An 18558-nucleotide genomic window follows, 5' to 3' on the forward strand; every position below is an offset into this window, starting at 1 on the left:
GAACCAACAATTCTCTCTGACACCCAGGGTAACCAGGTGGTTGATTACAGCTGTAAGGAGCTTAAAGATATACACAGAAGCCAAAGTCTCTAGAGACACTCTTACAAAAAGATTGCTAAAGCTTCTCTGGTGGAGACATCTGTTTCTACAGACAGGACAGGTCCTGGAGAGCCAGGTTAGAACTGAAAGTAAGCAGTTTCCAGTTGTTTGAATACCTTGGCCGTGGGAAAAATTGTTCCATTATCCGAGAAGTGTAATTAATGAAAAGTCAGTTTAGATAAATTAAATATCAATTTGCGAATGCCTGGGGATGGAGACATGGCTCAGAGGTTAACAGCATTGCTGTTCTTCAGTAGGGCCTAGGTTCAATTCCCAGCACCCACATAGTGACTCACAACCCTCGGTAATTCTAGTCCCAGGGGTATTATTGGCCTCCATGGGTACCAATCACACATGTAGTACACTTACATACATGCAGACGGAACCGTCATATATGTAAAAAATACATCTTTAAAATGTATGGAGGCTCTTGATGTTGGTAGCGATTTGGAAGGTGGTGAATACATTGAAAGCATGAAGGGCAAACTAAATCATCAAGATGAGTACGTGATCATTTGTATCTCTTTCTGTGGATATGTGTGCTCATGTGTGGGCGCTGAGTCCAGAGGTCAGGTGTCTTTCACTCTCTACTTTTTTTTTCTTTTTTGAAACAATATCTGTCACTGAACCTGGCATTTGTTTGTTCAGATAAAGTGGCCGGCAGGCAAGCCCCAAAGAGTCTCCTGTGTCCATTCCCTAGCACTGTTATTACAAGCAGACACCACCATGCCTGTTTCTATGTGAGTTCTAGTGATTCAGTGCTGCTCCTCAGGACTGTCAAGTACTGTATGGAAACCAGTTTGTACAGTCCAGTACTATGTGGCTTTAAACATGCATGGTTTTCTAACTCACTTGCCAGAATTCCAGTGACCCCAGAGTTTTAATGAATGCCCTCTTAAAGAAGGGGATAAAGGAGAGTAAATCAGGTGTGACATAAGATGCTAGATACATCACTCTAGGTAAGTATATTCTCTAATATGTTTGCCATCAGCCACAAGTGATTAGATTCGAATTAATGAAAAGTCAGATTTGAATTTCAGTTTTTCAGTCACATTACTCACAATCCAAGTGCATAATAGTTACCATTAGTGTGAGCCCTGTTAGACAACAGATACTGAATTGTTTCACCACCTTCAAAAGTTACATTAGCTAACTAACACTTGTAGACTTTCAGTCTATCGTTTGTCTGTCTGTCTGTTCTATCAATCATTTCTCTATTCCTTAACACTTTTCTGCCTAGTCTCTACACACTTGTGTACTTTCATTCAGAGAAGTCCCATTTATCATCTTGACTCTCACGTGTCTAATATAACTTCCTATACGTCAATCTTCTAGAGAATCTCTGTGACTACAATTGCATAGTAACATAGCTGTGCAAAATCCTTGGTGAACTAAGATAGCAGGAGCAACTGATGCTTGTCTTCTTCTGATAGAGGAAGAAAATGTATTGATGCTGGAGTCATGCTAATCTTTCAGTGTGGCCATTGAATATATGAAACCTCTACTCCCCCTAAGAAAGGATACTGCTTAAATGGCGATCTCTAGGCCTAATTCAGCATTTCCAATGTCAGCATGTTGAAAAGAAGCATACCACCTTTGGGTCTCTTCCCACTGAAGTACATCCACACTTCATTTCAAAACTTCCTATACCAATAAATAGCTCTACTAACCTTGGCCTAAATAGTAGTGTTAGATCTCTTCAAAGTCTTGATATTAAAAGCTGTCCAAATTCCAAATTCAAAAAAAAAAAAAACCATGAGGACTCAGTGCTACACAGAGAACTAAATGTAATTAAAGAATCCAGAAAGCAGGAGAAACAGTCTTCCCCAGGGAAGAGTATATCGATCCAATATCAAATGGTCAGCCTTAAAGACATACATACAGGTAACATTATACAGACAGAGAAGGTTATATCTAGGATTATATATGCTTATGCATATATAAATATATGCATGCAATAAAAACTAATGAAAAGAGAGGGTATGAGTCAGGCGGTGTTCACACATGCCTTTAATCCCCAGACGGGCAGGCAGATCTCAGGGAGTTTGAGGCCAACCTGGTCTAAAAAAGTGAGTTTCAAGACAGTCAGGACTATTACACAGAGAAACCCTGTCTCTAAAAACAAAAAAAGAAGAGGCCATGAATATGAAAGAGAGGAAGGAGGGGTATATGGGGAAATCTAGAAGGAAGAAAAGGAAGGGAGAAATGCTGTAATTATAATCTTTAAGGAAAAATTTTAAAACTGTTCAAATTCATATCTTAATTTGTCCTGGTTGGTTGTCATCATTTTTGTTTGGTTCCATTTGGTTCCTGCCTCCAGGCTTCTGCCTTGAGTTCCTGCCTTGACTTCCCTCAGTGGACTGTGACTCAAGGTATATAATCCCAGCGAACCTTTTGGTCATGTATCACAGCAATAGGAACCTAACTAACAAACTTTTTTGCAATTCCTTCTCTCTAGCCAACTTGAAAGCTATCCTTCCCTCATCTCCAACTCATTCTACACTATTCCAGTCTGAGTCTCTGTGTAACTTTACTTCATCTTAGCGTTTTAGCCTCCTGTATATTGATTCATCATTTCTCTATAATCTAACAGTCTTTTTCACCTCTTCCTCCTTCTCTTCTCTTCTCTTCTCTTCTCTTCTCTTCTCTTCTCTTCTCTTCTCTTCTCTTCTCTTCTTCCTCCTCCATTTATAGTGATGATGATTGAACTCAGGGTCTTGTATATGTTAGGTAAATGCTGTACCACTGAGCTATGTTTCTATTGCTTGATTTCATGAGACATGGTCTTAGCTTATTGTTCAAAGTAGCCTTGGACTCATTGTATAACATGGACTGGCCTCAAACTGGCCATTGGCCTGCCTCAGTCACCTGAGTGTTTTGCTTAGGCCTCAGTCACCCAATTGTCTTGACTTCAGTTGGCTTATAAGACTGTGTTGCCATGTAAACCTATGTTACATTTTTTTAGACAATGTTTCATGTATCCCAGACTGACTTGGAAACCACTATGTAATTGATGACCATCTTGAACTTTTTATTCTTCTGTTTATACTTTCCTGAGGTTGTGGGGATGTGCCAACATGCCTGGTTTCATGAGGTGGTAGTTATTGAGCCCAGGGCTTCATACATGATAGTCAAGCACTTTTACCAACTGATCTACAGCACGATTTTTTGTTTCTGCCTTATTGGGGCTGGTACCCATTGCCTCAAGCATGATGGGCAATTGCTCTACCATATGCCATACTCCCAGTGTCAAGTTCTTTTTTTATTTTCTTTTTTCCTTTTTAAAAAAATCAAACTTTACATTAATTTGTTTATTTGAGGGGATGTGTGTTCTCTGGCACATATGGGGAAGCCACAGGACAATTTACGGAGTTGATTTTCTCTTTCTATCCCTTTGGATTTAGGGATCAAACTAAGGTTGTGAGGCTTGGTGGCAAGTGCCTTTACCCACTGAACCATCTAGACAACCCACTATGCTCTTTTTATTTTTCCTCAATGTCACATTTTTTGATGGACCACCAGCAAATAAAAATGAATTAGTTAAATTTTTGTTCATAATACTTTATTATCACCAGTCCATACATGTATTTTTCTGCCATCTACTTCCTATCTATCTATCTATCTATCTATCTATCTATCTATCCATCTATCATCTATCTATCTATCATCTATCTTCTATCTATCACTGATAAACTCAAACACAAACAAGTACAATAATGTTATTAGCACCATTTACCTGTGTTCTGTTGTATTCAGTTCCCTCATCTACTTTACAAAAGGGAAGCACTTAAGACCACATTTTGCACAAATAGTATAGGTTTTATATAAATTTGAAAGGGATGCTCATTTGTCAGGTAAAAAAATTCATTTGTATATTATTTATTTACAAAAGCTTAGTCATTCAAGACAAATTATATTAATAAATGCTTATGAATCATTTAATACAATAAAAACAAATTATTTGAATTTTAAATTTCAGCTATTAGAAAATAAGTTCTCCATGGTAGATAAACAGTTGCAAACATTTGTCTTCATCAAACTGAGTGTCATGTTAAAATCTGAATGTTCATTTGCTCCACCATCTTGCTTTTAATAGACATGGTCACCAGATTATATGATATTTGATATAGCATCATATTACTTGGTCTGTAATAACATTTCCTTCCTCCTTCCTTCCTTCTTTCCTTCCTTTATTCCATCTTCCCTTCTTTCCTTCCTACCTCCTTCCTTTTGCAGTTCCAGCTTCCTCCCCCTTCCTTTTCCTTATCTCCTTTTCTTCTTTATTCCTTCCTTCTCCTTTCCTTGTTTTCTTTCTCCCTTTTCGGCCATGCTAATGATAACTCAAGACCTTAAGCATATTATCACTGATCCACTTCTCCAGCCTTTATTTTTTAAAATATTTTATTATTTAAAACAATTTTTAAATTTGAATATATTTTCATCATATTCTTGCCTCCCCCAAGTCCTTCCAAAGTTTTAATAAATTTTAATTTTGACATGTCACATACTTCACTGGTGGATATTATTGAAAAACTAAATGTATTTATTAGTCACACAAATTCTTAAAATGTTTAGGGCAATTGCACTATATGTTGGAAAACAATGTCAGAGAGTTAGTTTTTTACATGGTGATCATCTAGTAATGTTCCTCACAATATGCACTGGTCAATTTTAGTGATAATTTTTACATAATTTTGTTACTTCAGTTTCATTATTGTCAAATCAAACAATTTAAAACACTGTGAGTCATGATATCAGTCCACTTTGTATGTTTGAGCTTTTTGTCTAACCTACAAAAGAGAAATTGACTTTTTACATCTTTTTTCTATTACAAATTTACTAGAGGTAGAATTTTGGTAAATATGAAACTCTTTCCTTTTAGTTGTTTTTTTTTCTATTGGAGTATTTGGCACCAATGTCAAAAGAAGCTATTACTTGCTTGGCAACAATAACACAATTTCATGAACATATTTCTTTATTTCATGAAAATCATTTCTTTTTTTGATGCTTTCAAGGAAGCTATGTGTATAAAATGTTGGTTCTTTTGTCATCTTTAATATTATAATACTTTATTACTGAGAAAATAATTTGAGTAGATATCATTTGAAGTTATGTGTTTGAAATATTTTCAAGAGTTTTATATCTTATTTGCAATTTTGTAGTTTACAGTTAAAGGATATTTTAGAATTTATTAAAGAGCAGCACCATCTTTCAATCATGAAACCTGAATCTTGCTTGTAACTATATGAAACAAAAATATGTTCTTAGTATAACTGAACAAGGCATTTCTTTTCCAATGTAGAAAAATACTTCTATAGATACTATTTTGTTGGAATAAGAACATATTTCATGTGACTAACTATACAAAGTATTGCTATCTGGAACCAACTTTATAATGAAGGTAAGAACAATTTAAAAGAGTGATTCATTTATGGTCTGAATCCTTCTTTAAAGGTGTGATGTCATTAATCAGGAAAGGAAGTTGCTTCTGGAGGCTGGAGGTTTAGATCAGTAGTCGAGTACTTGAGTGGTTAGTGTATTAGGTCCTGGGTTCATTCTCACTGCACAGACAACAACCACATTTGCTTCTGATTGACAGCTTTGAATTTGTAAGCCTAAATTCCATGTTTATCATTGCTTGATGAGATGACAGATAATAATGCAACAAACAGTTGCTCTGGTCATCTGGGTCATCCATTCATGTAAGTGCCTGATACCCTCTCTATTCATAGGAAGTTAGTATATTAAATATTCTTTGTACAGAAAGTGAAGTAGTTACTATGTCCACACACATGTATGATGTGGTGACTCCAATAACACACAGATCAGAAGACCTTTATGTCTTGTGCCCAATCTCAACTAGGACCAAGTAGCATAACTTGAAAGCTTTTCAAAGACCACTTTTCCTTATATAGATGGTGTGGTAGTTTGAATGTAATTGGCCCCCATAAGCTAATATGCAGTGACACTATTAGGAGGTGTAGCCTTGTTGAAGTAGGTGTGGCCTTGTTGAAGGAAATGTGTCATTGTGGGGTTAGGTTTTGAAGTCCCTTTTGCTTATACTTTACTCAGTGTCACAGACAACTGTTGCTTTCTGATCAAGATGTAGCCAGCACCATATCAGCCTGCACAGTGCCATGTCCTCCACCATAATGATAATAGACTGATCCTCTGAAACTGAGAGTGAGCCACCCCAATTAAATGCTTTTCTTGTAAGAGTTGCTGTGGTCATAGTATGTCTTCACAGAGATAGAAACCCTAACTTAGACAGATGGTATGGTCTTGATGCAAAGCCCTAGAGGTTTGCACTATTATTCTTATTGAGATTAAATTAACTGAGTTTAGCTTTCTGGTTGATACAATTTTTAAACTGAAAACTCTGTCATTTTGGGGAAAAACATCTTAGTTTGTGCAAGATCTTCCTCTAACTGTACAATATGACTGTGAATATTTACAGACTTTATCTTTATTCCTTTGACCTTGAAGTTATCTTACCTAGACATCTCATAAAATTGATGTGTGCACAGCAGTCCCATTGAATAGATGCAGATGAGCAGGAATTCTCAGAGTATTTCAGCAAGAGCAGGTTGAGAACAGGATGGGGGTAATAATAACAATGTATTATGCATATGTATGAAATTGTCAAAGTCAAATAAATAAATAAAATAATGACTTCTCAAGAATTTGGGGAATATTCAAGGTTCTTACAAAGCAGATTATGTCAAACAGCTCAAGGTAACTGAACACCAAAGCAAGAGCCTTCATGAGCTGCTATGTTTACTGTGTCCTTATCAATTGCTTCCAATCCTTTCTGCTCATATGCATAAAATTGGAGGCATTCTTCCAAATGCTAATGGCATGCTGCATCAGACACTGTCACTCTGAAAGGGAGAAAATGGAAGCAGTACAAGGGTTACTAGTCTAAAGCATAGTCTAGGCCCTGGCTCCATATGTGATTACATACCTAAATGTGGGGTCTTCCTCCAAACTTCTAACAGTTTGTGAATGTGCAACAGCTAAAAATTAATTCAAAATCAAATGTGAAATGAATCTGAGGTGTCTCCAGAAATTCTTGTCCTTGCTGTGTTGGGCAATTTAAGGCAACCTTGGTTCTAAACACAAAGCATTCACTTTAACTGGAAGTGTTAACATATCATGCAATGTTGTGAATGCCACCTGAAACACCTTGACTCAGATCCAATATGGCCCTTTAATTTGGACTGCAGGTTCATTGAACATGGGAGTTTGGGCTCTTAAATAAACATAATGGTTCATTTACTAAAAATAAAGACAGTATTTTCCTACCATTTTTTCTCAGCATGTAGTATCAAAAAGTTAATCTTTGGTGTATGTTGCAATGTTTAATTTTCAAACTTTCTCTTGTAGTTAATGCTTTTAAATTTTTAAATGTGGTTTTAATTGAAATAGAATGACATCATTTTCCCCTTCCTTTCCTACCTCTAGCCTCTCCAACTGCTGTCCATCAAATCCTTACATGTCTTTCTACTATCAAGTTAATAGTCTCCCTTTCTTTATTCGTTTTGCAGACACATAGAAAGATGTTTATGTGCATACACAATGTGTATATATATATATATGTATATATATATACATACATACCACCTGCTGAGTCCATTTTGTTGGTGGTGAGTATATTGTTTCAAGGCTGTTCACTCTTCATAAGAGTTCATTCCTGGGGAGACTTATTCTCCTTCTCTCAGCACTGAAGTGCTTGTAGTTCTTTTTCTCCCTCTTTCCATGTTAGCATTTCCACTGATATTGTCATTGCTCTGGTCTTGTTTATGCAGATATTTTCAGGAAATACTGTTTCACAGAAGACTTCCTGGTACTTCTGGCTTTTACAATCTTTCTGGTTCCCCTTCCATAATATTCCCTAGGTCATAGATTCAGGAGATCAGATGTAGATATATTTATTGTGACTCAGCTCCCCACAATCCATTGATCTCTCTTTTTTTTTTTTTTTTTTTTTTTTTTTTTTTTTTTTTTTTTTTTTTTTTTTTGGTTTTTCGAGACAGGGTTTCTCTGTGGTTTGGAGCCTGTCCTGGAACTAGCTCTTGTAGACCAGGCTGGTCTCGAACTCACAGAGCTCTGCCTGCCTCTGCCTCCCGAGTGCTGGGATTAAAGGCGTGCGCCACCACCGCCCGGCTTCCATTGATCTCTTTATTGAGCCCAGTTGTGGTTTTATTTCATGGTCTCTTTGTTATAAAGAGAGATTTCTTTGGTAGCATCAAGTATTTGTAGATATATGGATAAGAGATTGATGTGGGATTTCCCTCTGTAAGTTGTGATTACCATTAATGAATAAAGAAACTGCTTTGGACCTATAGCAGGCAGTACCATATTTCCCCTAGCAATGGCACCACTTAAGTTTTTAAGAAGTGTTTAGCATTTTAAGAAGCACTTCTGGACAGTAAATAATTAAAGATACAGAATAGGACAGATTCAGACATAAAAGACCTCTAAATGGGTCACAGTGTTGGATAAATGTACATTGACTTGGGAGAGAGAAGAAAAAGAATATAGACAGTTATAAAAGGAAGCAAATGGTTTTTAAAAAGGTGAAGTCTTTAAAGAGATAGAGTACAGACAGCCATAGATTAAAGGAGTAAATATAATAAAATAAATGTCAGGGCTGGAGAGATGGATCAGCAGTTAAGAGTGTTGCTGCTCTTCCAAAGGTCCTGAGTTCAATTCCCAGCAACCACATGGTGGCTCACAACCATCTGTAATGAGGTCTGGTGCCCTCTTCTGACCTGCAGGTTCACACACGGACAGAACATTATATACATAATAAATAGATAAAAAAATAAAATAAATATCAAAAAGTAATAGTGTAAAACTAAACAAGCCACATAACGATGGAAAATTCACAGAGTCTGGATTATGTATCTTATTGTGTTATCTTTGATTTTTTTTTTTGACTGCAGAGAGACATTTGATTCTGGGGACTGCTAAACTAAGCCAAAGTGCATATTTCAAAGGTATCTTGAATTCAAAATTTGAATCTAAGGCTATGTTGCTTTGGAAAAGACATTCTTCTTTTGTTTCCACAGAGGATGGAAACCTGTGCATTGCTTCCAGACTAATATGATTTGACGGACCAAGACCCCCAAAAGGTTGCTTTGAATACCCCTCAAAAATTACTTCACCCAATAAAGAGCAGGAAGCATATTGGACAATAATTATGCCCATATTCCCAAATACTGTTTATAAATGTCCTTTTACATTTAAAGGGAGATATGCTATAGAGATTTACATTGGTATGGATCTTGGTTTATTGATACAAATTTAAGGTCAATCTTGTTATATGTATATTTCTTCTCTTGATTAAGGTATTGTGATTGTGTAGTTCATCTAAAAATGTAATGTATAATTAAGAAATATAGGTTAATAGTCATCTATAATAGTCAAGTTTGTGGTCATGTTAGTTAGGTTTTCTAGAGAGAGACATGTTTCAGTTAGGTATTCTTCAGATCTTTCAGAGACCTCCAGAATATGGCATTTAAATGTTTTAAGACATTAGGACTTCCCTGCTTTGCAGATGCCACTGTCCCCTCTTACCACTTGCTGCAGCCATGGTCAACCCCACCGTGTTCTTTGACATCGCAACCTATGGTGAGCCCTTGGACCGTGTCTCCTTCGAGCTGTTTGCAGACAAAGTTCCAAAGACAGCAGAAAACTTTCGTGGTCTGAGCACTGGAGAGAAAGGATTTGGATATAAGGGTTCTTCCTTTCACAGGATTATTCCAGGATTCATGTTCCAGGGTGGTTACTTCAATGGCACTGGATGCAGATCCATCTATGGAGAAAAATTTGAGGATGAGAACTTCATCCTGAAGCATATAGGTCCTGGCATCTTGTCCATGGCAAATGCTGGACCAAACACAAATGGTTCCCAGTTTTTTATCTGCACCACCAAGACTGAGTGGCTGGATGGCAAACATGTGGTCTTTGGGAAGGTGAAAGAAGGCATGAACATTGTGGAAGCCATGGAACGTTTTGGGTCCAGGAATGGCAAGACCAGCAAGAAGATCACCATTTCCGACTGCGGACAACTCTAATTCTTTTGACTTGTGGGCCCTGACATTTATTTTATTATGAATAAAAACTAAGTAAGAACTGTTAAAAAAAAAAGAAATTAGGACTTTTCATGACAGTGAGACACATCTGCTCCTGGCAGCACCAATTTTTTCAAAAGGAAGATGGACACTGAAGAGGCTCCTTATGGCGTTGGTTAGCCATTTGGGCAAGAAACTGCTCTTGCCAGGACTGCTTGATGAAATGGACATGCAGAATCCACAGAAAAATGACTGCTGAACTTGCCTAGAGGTGAGACAATCCTTCTGAGTGCCTATTACATGAAAGAGTCTGCTAGACATTTTGCAGGACACAGATGAAAGTGACTGACAAACTGCCAATATAGGCCAATATATAGTTTGAAATTTCCTGCTTCATGGAAAAGTCTGCTGGATACTAAGACCCTGTAGGCTGAAGATGGATGTCTCAATGGTACAGAAGAACTTTGGGTGACTGTCCTGGCAGCAAGATGTCTCTGTCAATTTAGAGTTTTGAGAGTTGCTTACAATGCACATCCTGTTTACTTTGGTAATATTATATCCTTCTGGGAGTCTTTGATGGAGTTGAAGAATAAATAGATAGTTATAATTATAGTTTTCCTTATAAAATTTCCTTATAAAAATGATAAAAGATGAAGTAAATATAAATATTGTACTTATAATTTTTACTTGATACCTGTTTTGTTATATGTAATTTTTCCTATGTTAAATTTAAAGTCTTTTATTTAAACAGAAAAGGAGAGGTGATGTGGGATTTCCCTCTGTATGCTGTGATTACCATTAATGAATAAAGAAACTGCTTTGAATCTATCGCAGGGCAAAACTTAGTTAGGCAGAAAAAACTAAACTGAATGCTAGGAGAAAGAAGGGCAGAATTGGAGAGATGCCATGTAGCCCTGACAGAGCTGGATGGCAATTTAGCCAGTAAGCCCCAGCCATGTGGCAATACACAGATTAATAGAAATGGATTAAATTAGTATGTAAGAGTTAGCCAATAAGAAGATAGAGCTAATGGGCCAAGCAGTGATTTAATTAATATAGTTTCTGTGTGATTATTTTGGGTCTGAGCAGCTGGAAACAAACAAGCAGCTTCCCCATAACAAGACATAGACTGTAGTAAGGAATTATGCTGGTCTAACACAGAGATGGTAGTAGATTGTTTTCTAATGTCCATGACCTCACTAACTTCAGGAAGATAGATAGGTCTCACTACCCTACAGACATGATTTCAATCCTGTTGACTGTGCTTTAAGCCCAATTAGACAGCTGTTGGTTACCACCAACTGTTACAACACTATTTGACCAGTGGCTTAGGCATACTCCAAGCTAGCTCTTACATCTTAAATTAATCAATTTTTATTCATTTATGTATCATCACAGGACTATGGCTTACTGGTAAGTTCCCAGCATCTTTCTCCTTCAACAGCTACATGGCTTCTCTCTGACTCCACCTTCTTTCTCTCTGTATCTTTGTTTGGACTTTCTGCCTAGCTATATTCTGGCCTGTCATAGGCCAAGTAACTTCTTTATTACCATATGACAATAAAACATATTCACGGTTGACAGAGAGGAATCCCACATCAATACATGTCTTGCTATGTTGGTAATTGTAGATCATAGGTGTTGCAGCTGGATAGGACTATTTATTTGCTATCTTACCTTGACAGCTTGCATAGTATTCTCTAGAATCATGGAAACTAGACTGCAGAAAAGGGGCTTTCAGGTTATATCCAGTACAAAATATCTAAGTTTGGTGCCCTAAGAGTGTAGTATTACTTTTCAGTAATAGTGGCTCACCCTCAATTTCTGAGATACAACCAATGACAACATTGGTAACACATATTGTTCCTGAAATCACTTGGCTACCCTGACCAACTATTTGAAAGATTTCTCATGCCTGGTACTGGAGTTTTTGTTAACCTGTGGTTCTTGTGGAGAATATTGTTAGTCCAGGTGTCTTAACATATATTATTTATATATTTACACTTACTGTGCATAATTTTAGGTAAATATAAAATGATTCCTTGAGGTATTATCAAACAACCTTGATGTTTCTTGTTCCTCCTTCCTGATTATCCTTCTGTATTGACCTCCCTCCCTTCCCTAGTTCATGACTCCATCCCATTTTCCCTTTTTTTGCTTCATATCACTATGCCCTTCTATTCTCACCCATACCTTCCATAGTCCTATTATCTATTCCAGATTTCTGCAGTTATTCCTTGTTGTATACTCACATCTTAATGTTGGGAGTCAGGAACCACAAGTGAGAGAGAACAGGTGACATTTGTCTTTCACACTCTAGGCTACCCCATTCAATATAATATTTTCTAGTTCCACACATTTACCTATAAATTTCATGACTTTGTTTTCTCTTTACAGCTGAATAGTACTCCACTGTGTATATGTACCATATTTTCATTATCCATTCATCTGTTGAACAATTGGGCTGTTTCTATTGCATAGCTGTTGTGGATATGATGACAATGAAGGTTACTAAGCAGATATCTGTGGAGTCAGATGTTGAATCTTTTTGGCATATGCTAAGAAATGGTTAGTAGCATAGCTGGGTCATATGTTAGATTGATTTTAAGCTTTTCTAAGATTCTCTATGGAGATTTCCAATCTGGCTGCACCAATTTGGATACTCATAGTAGTGGCAGAAAATTCCTGATCCCCACAACTTTGCCAGCATTTATTGTCAGTTGATTTTTTTTATCTTAGTCATTCTGTCTTGGTGAGATGAAATCTCAAAGTTATTTTAATTTAAATTTTCATAATTTTTATTAATAATGAACACTTTTTGAGTCATTTCTTATCCATTTCTATTTCTTTTGTCAAGGACTTTCTGTCAAAAACAGACAAATAGACTGACCAGTGAAATAAAACAGAAGACCCAAACATATATACTTATAAATACAGTCACCACCTAATATTCGACAAAGAGATAGAAAACACACTGGAGGTAAGACATCATCTTTAACAAATGGTACTGTCAAACCTAGGTGCCCACATGTAGAATCAAAGTAGACCCCTTTCTATTGCCCTACACAAAAATTAAATTCAAGTGGATCGAAGACCTCAATTTGAAACCTGAAACAGTAAAATTGTAGATAAAAGGATGTACCTTACAAGACATAGGTATAGAAAATGACTTTCTGAACAGGTCTCCATTAACCAAGGATTTAAGGCCAACAACTGACAACTCAGACCTTGGCCTTATACAATTTAAAAGCTCACACAATGAAGAAATCTAGTAAAGAAGAAATGCACCAGATGGCAAAGAATCATTGCCAGGTATATATGTGAAGAGAGGATTAATATTCAGAATATATGAAAACTCAAAAATCAAAGAGTTAAGGAAATAAATGAACCAGTTTTATAAAAAGAATTAAGTGAATTTTTACTTTACATTAGGGCAGAAGTCCATGTTTTTCAAATAGTTCTACCTTAACATATTTTGGCCATTTTGTACTTTATATTTATGTAAATAAATACCGCATTTTCATTTCTCAGTCACCCAGACCTGAATAATCACACAAAACTATGTTAATTATAGTCACACAAAACTATATTAATTACAATACTGGCAAACAGCTCAGGCATATTCCTAGCTAGCTCTTACATCTTAAATCAACCCATTTCTGTTATTTTATATTTTACCACAAGGCTCATGGTTTGTTACCTCACATGTTTTTTTTTAAATTGTACTACACATTTGTTACTTCATATCTTGCTTCTTGGGCAAGTACATGACATATGACTATGCCTTCTTTCTCTCTATATTCAGTTTAGTTTTTTCTGCCTAGCTATATTCTGCCCTGCCATAGTCCAAAGCAGCTTCTTTATTAATCAATGGTAATGAAACATATTCATAGCATACAGAAGGGAATCCCATATCATATTTATGTGACACGACATTCTCAATATTGTTGATTATAAAATCAAAATGTTAACCAACTCTAAAAATATTGTAAAGATGCTCTACATTCTGTAGTATCAAATATTCACCCAGGATTGCCTTCTTTATGTAAACATAAGCAAGCATATTCATCTCATTAGTGAGCAAATTTGTTTTAATCTTTTATAAAAGGTAAGTTTTTATGTAACCATGCTATAGTTTGCATTAATTTCAATGATTTATTATCTATAAATGTTTGAGTTCTATATATTTATCTATATACCTAGAGTTACATAAAAGTTTCTCAAGCAAAAATGGATCCCAAGGGTCAGTGGGACCGCTCAGCCAGTAAAGGAGCTTGCCATCAAACCTGATGACCTGACTTTGCTTCTCTGGGTCTTTATGGTTGAAGGATATAAATGACTCCACACTTACACCATGACATATCCATGCACACACACACATACACACACACACACAAACACTTAAGATAATTAGATAGTGTCATGAATGAAAAGAAGCTTATGAAATTAAGAGCTAAAAGAAAATTTTAATACAGTAGGAATAACTCCAACAAGTTTTGATGCCCAACGGGATCTGCTGTGGATGTTTTCCATTCTTTGGATCCTCTTAAATAGTGGCCTTATCTTTATAACCTTGGATTCCATGCTTTGAGTCATCATGATTCTCCCTTAATTTTGTTCCATCTTTGATTCTTTTTCCAAAAATATTTTACTGATTCTTTGTGGATTTCACATCTCATCTCCCTGTCCCCTCGTATCCTCCCTCTGTCCTTGCAGCCTCCCTCTTCCTCCCCAAAAATACCAAATTCAAAAGAAAAAAACAAAACCAAATAAAGAAACAAGCAAATGAGAGAGACAGACAGACAGACAGAGACAGAGAGAGAGAAGAATTTCCTCATGGAAGGTGTAGCGTGACCAGTTGAGTCACACAGGTTGCCCATTAGGCCACGTATCTTTACTTGCAAATGTTCATTGCCAGGAGTCATTGGTCTGGCTCAAGGCCTCTGGATTCTGCTTCGTCACTGATAATGGTTCTCAGTGGGACTCCTCTTGATTCTTATCAAAACTACTTTATAGGATTGCTATGAAATTTAAATGATTTGGTGTATACACTTATCCAGTGCCTGCCACATGGACATTAGTAATTACAACAGTAATTATTATTTTATTAAGCTAAAATTCCGGATTAATGACCTACTGTATAAGCACAAAGACATAGTCATAGTTTCCCTTCCAAGCCACCAAATGCATTTCTGTATATCTACATGCTGTTTTGGTCTCTCAGCAACACGAATTGCCCTTACTGAGTATAGAGATGGATTCTTTCTACAGAATTCAATGAGCCATCTGAATCATGCAAATTCCTGAGCAAAATACTTGTGTATAAACACTTTTTGTAGAAACTGTGGTCAAAAGTGATGTAGTTAATGCTTGTATATCTAAGGTAGCATTGAAAAGTCTGGAGGTAACAGCTTGACCCATAACTTGCTTTTGGGCTGCTGCTTTCTCAGAGGGATTTTGTTCACTTTTCCTTTTGATTTTTAGAATCTAGTGCTAACCCAGATAACAAATTCTTTGCTTTCATTTTCATCTCAGAAACAATATCCATAGTCACCCCCCTCAACTTAAATCTGGTTTTGTACTCCACCTAATGGGACTGCCACTAGAAACATGAGAAAAAAAAGAATTATTTTTTTCTTTTGCAAGCGTAGGTGAGATGGCTCAGCCAATAAAGGTGCCTGTCTGGCAAATCTGATGACCTGAGTTTGACCCCCTAGAAGCTATAGAAAAATAGAGAAGAGAATTGATGCTGTCTTCTGGCTCGTATACACGTCCTGTGTCGTGGGCATACCCACACTCACTCACGCAAATGTTTGCTACTAATAATTTCTACTAAAAACAAAGATTTATTTTTTAAAAGGTATGCCCTTCAGTGTTAATATTGAACAAATTTTCCCTCCATAATCTCATGACTTGGAGGGAAAACATCATCTAACACTTAGCATTTACTGCTTTGTCAGGGGGAAATCCAACTCATGGCTGTGTCCTTTCATCTTAATGGCAAAGACTAAGTTTGTTTAAGATTCCTGTTCTTACTGTAATATCCTTTTTCCTTTGGTCTTAAAATTAATGATACATGGCATATAGGTACTGAGAGACCAGCCCGAAGAAAATTTAAAGAGAAGTCTGCTTCCACTGATGACAATAAAAGAATGAAAATGTGTGTATGGAATTCAAAGTAAATTGTCCTGACTGAGTTCGGAATGCCTTTCATTATCCCCATATCCTGAACTGGCTAAACAAAACCAATGATAAAATAGTCAAGCATTCTATAACAGACCACTGTTAACCTTATGCTTGATTCACACTGCACTCACCATGTTCCAGGGAGTTTAACAGTATACACATATACATATATGTCAATATGTATGCATATAGATATACATGTATAAACATGTGTGTATAAATATGTGTGTGTATTCCATAGTACATGCTTTAAATAACTATAAAGCATCATTGTTGTAAAATAAGAGTAACTAGGAACTGTCTGGAACAGAATTATCTACAAAAAAATGTCATGGAAAGAATGCTGAATTATGAGCCACATAAGGAAAAGTTAGGGTGAATAAGAACGAAGTACAGTATATGACAAGATCAAAGAACTAAAAGAACTTTAAGGATTGCATCTTGCCTCTGCCACCTAAGAGCTGCATGGTCCTAAGCAATTTGCTTAACCCCAGTGAACCTCACTTCCAAAATTAACACAAGTGCCTACCTGCTGACTTCTCACAAGCTTCACTGACTTGGGATAATATTATTGTCAAGAAAGACTCATTTCTTACATAATATTGTATCTGAGCAAACTAGAGCTATAGAAATTCCAACTGTATAAATGGTTGTACAGCACTATAAACAAAGGCCCCATCACTCTTATCTTAATTCCAAGTCCACTTGCCTCAATCTAGTAAAGTAAAATACCCTACAATGCTGCATGAATGTCAGAGATTTTGCTTGGAGGGGCTACATGACTGTATTCATATATTTTCGATTTCAAGGAAAAAATTAATGCTAGAAAGCAAATTTAAATTGGAGTTTTAAATAAGCATGCCTAGAAGTTTGAAATATAGTGTGGACTCCAGATATGGTATACACAAGTCTCCAATTCTGCTTCTCTGCATTTCTCTTATCTCAGTTCTCTTATATGCATGTACCATGGTATTATTGGGTTGGCTCACCTTATGGAAGGTGTGTGCCCCAAAACACAGAGAATTTATTCTTCCTTGTTTATATCCAACAATAGGAATATCTTCTTTTTATTGTATTTTTTTATTCTTTTTTAATTAAAATTTCCACCTGCTCCCCATTTCCCATTTCCCTCCCCCTCCTCCCACATATTGCCCTCCCCCCACTCCCCTCCCTCTATCCCCACTCCTCTTCTCCTCCCCCCACTCCATTCCCCCTCCCTCTCGATACTGAAGAGCAGTACAAATTCCCTGCCCTGCGGGAAGACCAAGGTCCTCCCACTTCTATCTAAGTCCAGGAAGGTGAGCATCCAAACAGGCTAAGCTCCCACAAAGCCAGTTCATGTATTAGGATCGAAACCTAGTGCCACTGTCCTTGGTTTCTCATCAGCCTTCATTGTCTGCCATGTTCAGAGAGTCCAGTTTCAACCCATGCTTATTCAGTCCCAGTCCAGCTGGCCTTGGTGGGCTCCCAATAGATCAGTTCCACTGTCACAGTGGGTGGGTGCAACCCTCGTGGTCCTGACTTCCTTGCTCATGTTCTCCCTCCTTCTGCTCCTCATTTGGACCTTAAGAGCTCAGTCCGTTGCTCCAAATTGGGTCTCTGTCTCTATCTCAATCCATCGCCAGATGAAGGTTCTAGGGTGATATGCAAGATATTCATCAGTATGGCTATAAGATAGGGTCATTTCAGGTTCTCTATCCTCAGCTGCCCAAGGTACCAGCTGGGGACATCTCCCTGGACACCTGCGAGCCCCTCTAGAGTAGTACCACTTTGGGGAATATACCCAAGAGATACCCTATCATATGACAAAAGCATTTGTTCAACTATGTTTATAGCAGCATTGTTTGTAATAGCCAGAACCTGGAAACAACCTAGATGCCCTTCAATGGAGGAATGGATGAAGAAAGTGTGGAATATATACATATTAGAGTACTACTCAGCGGTAAAAAACAATGACTTCTCGAATTTTGCATGCAAATGGATGGAAATAGAAAACACTATTCTGAGTGAGGTATCCTAGACCCAAAAAGAGGAACATGGGATGTACTCACTCATAATGGGTTTCTAGCCATAAATAAAGGAATATCTTCTTCTTAATCATAAAATTAAAACCACTTTCACTTTATCTTATTAGGTCAAAGTTCTAGGCCCAGCATAGTATAATTAATGGTTACTAGGTATATAACATGTATTT

General features: G+C 36.9%; 1 protein-coding gene and 1 pseudogene across 1 annotated transcript; one reads left to right on the forward strand and one right to left on the reverse strand.

Annotated features, from left to right (window-relative positions):
* The window catches only part of LOC130868628 (peptidyl-prolyl cis-trans isomerase D-like), a 74471-nt pseudogene extending 64774 nt beyond the window's left edge, over positions 1–9697 (reverse strand).
* LOC130868629 (peptidyl-prolyl cis-trans isomerase A-like) lies at positions 9696–10181 on the forward strand. The gene is made up of 2 exons (XM_057760781.1): positions 9696–9766; positions 9860–10181. The coding sequence occupies exons 1-2, from the start codon at positions 9696–9698 to the stop codon at positions 10179–10181; spliced, it is 393 nt and encodes a 130-aa protein (XP_057616764.1).
* The last annotated feature ends 8377 nt before the right edge of the window (positions 10182–18558 follow it).

This window comes from Chionomys nivalis, chromosome X (genome assembly GCF_950005125.1).
Source record: "Chionomys nivalis chromosome X, mChiNiv1.1, whole genome shotgun sequence".
NCBI lineage: Eukaryota > Metazoa > Chordata > Mammalia > Rodentia > Cricetidae > Chionomys > Chionomys nivalis.

What these genes read in the sequence shown, in the direction of transcription:
- LOC130868629 (XM_057760781.1), top strand. Translation starts at nt 9,696, where the DNA reads ATGGTCAACCCCACCGTGTTCTTTGACATCGCAACCTATGGTGAGCCC. An exon ending in GACCGTGTCTCCTTCGAGCT is followed by an intron (nt 9,767 to 9,859) that starts GTTTGCAGACAA and finishes TTCCTTTCACAG; the next exon opens with GATTATTCCAGGATTCATGT.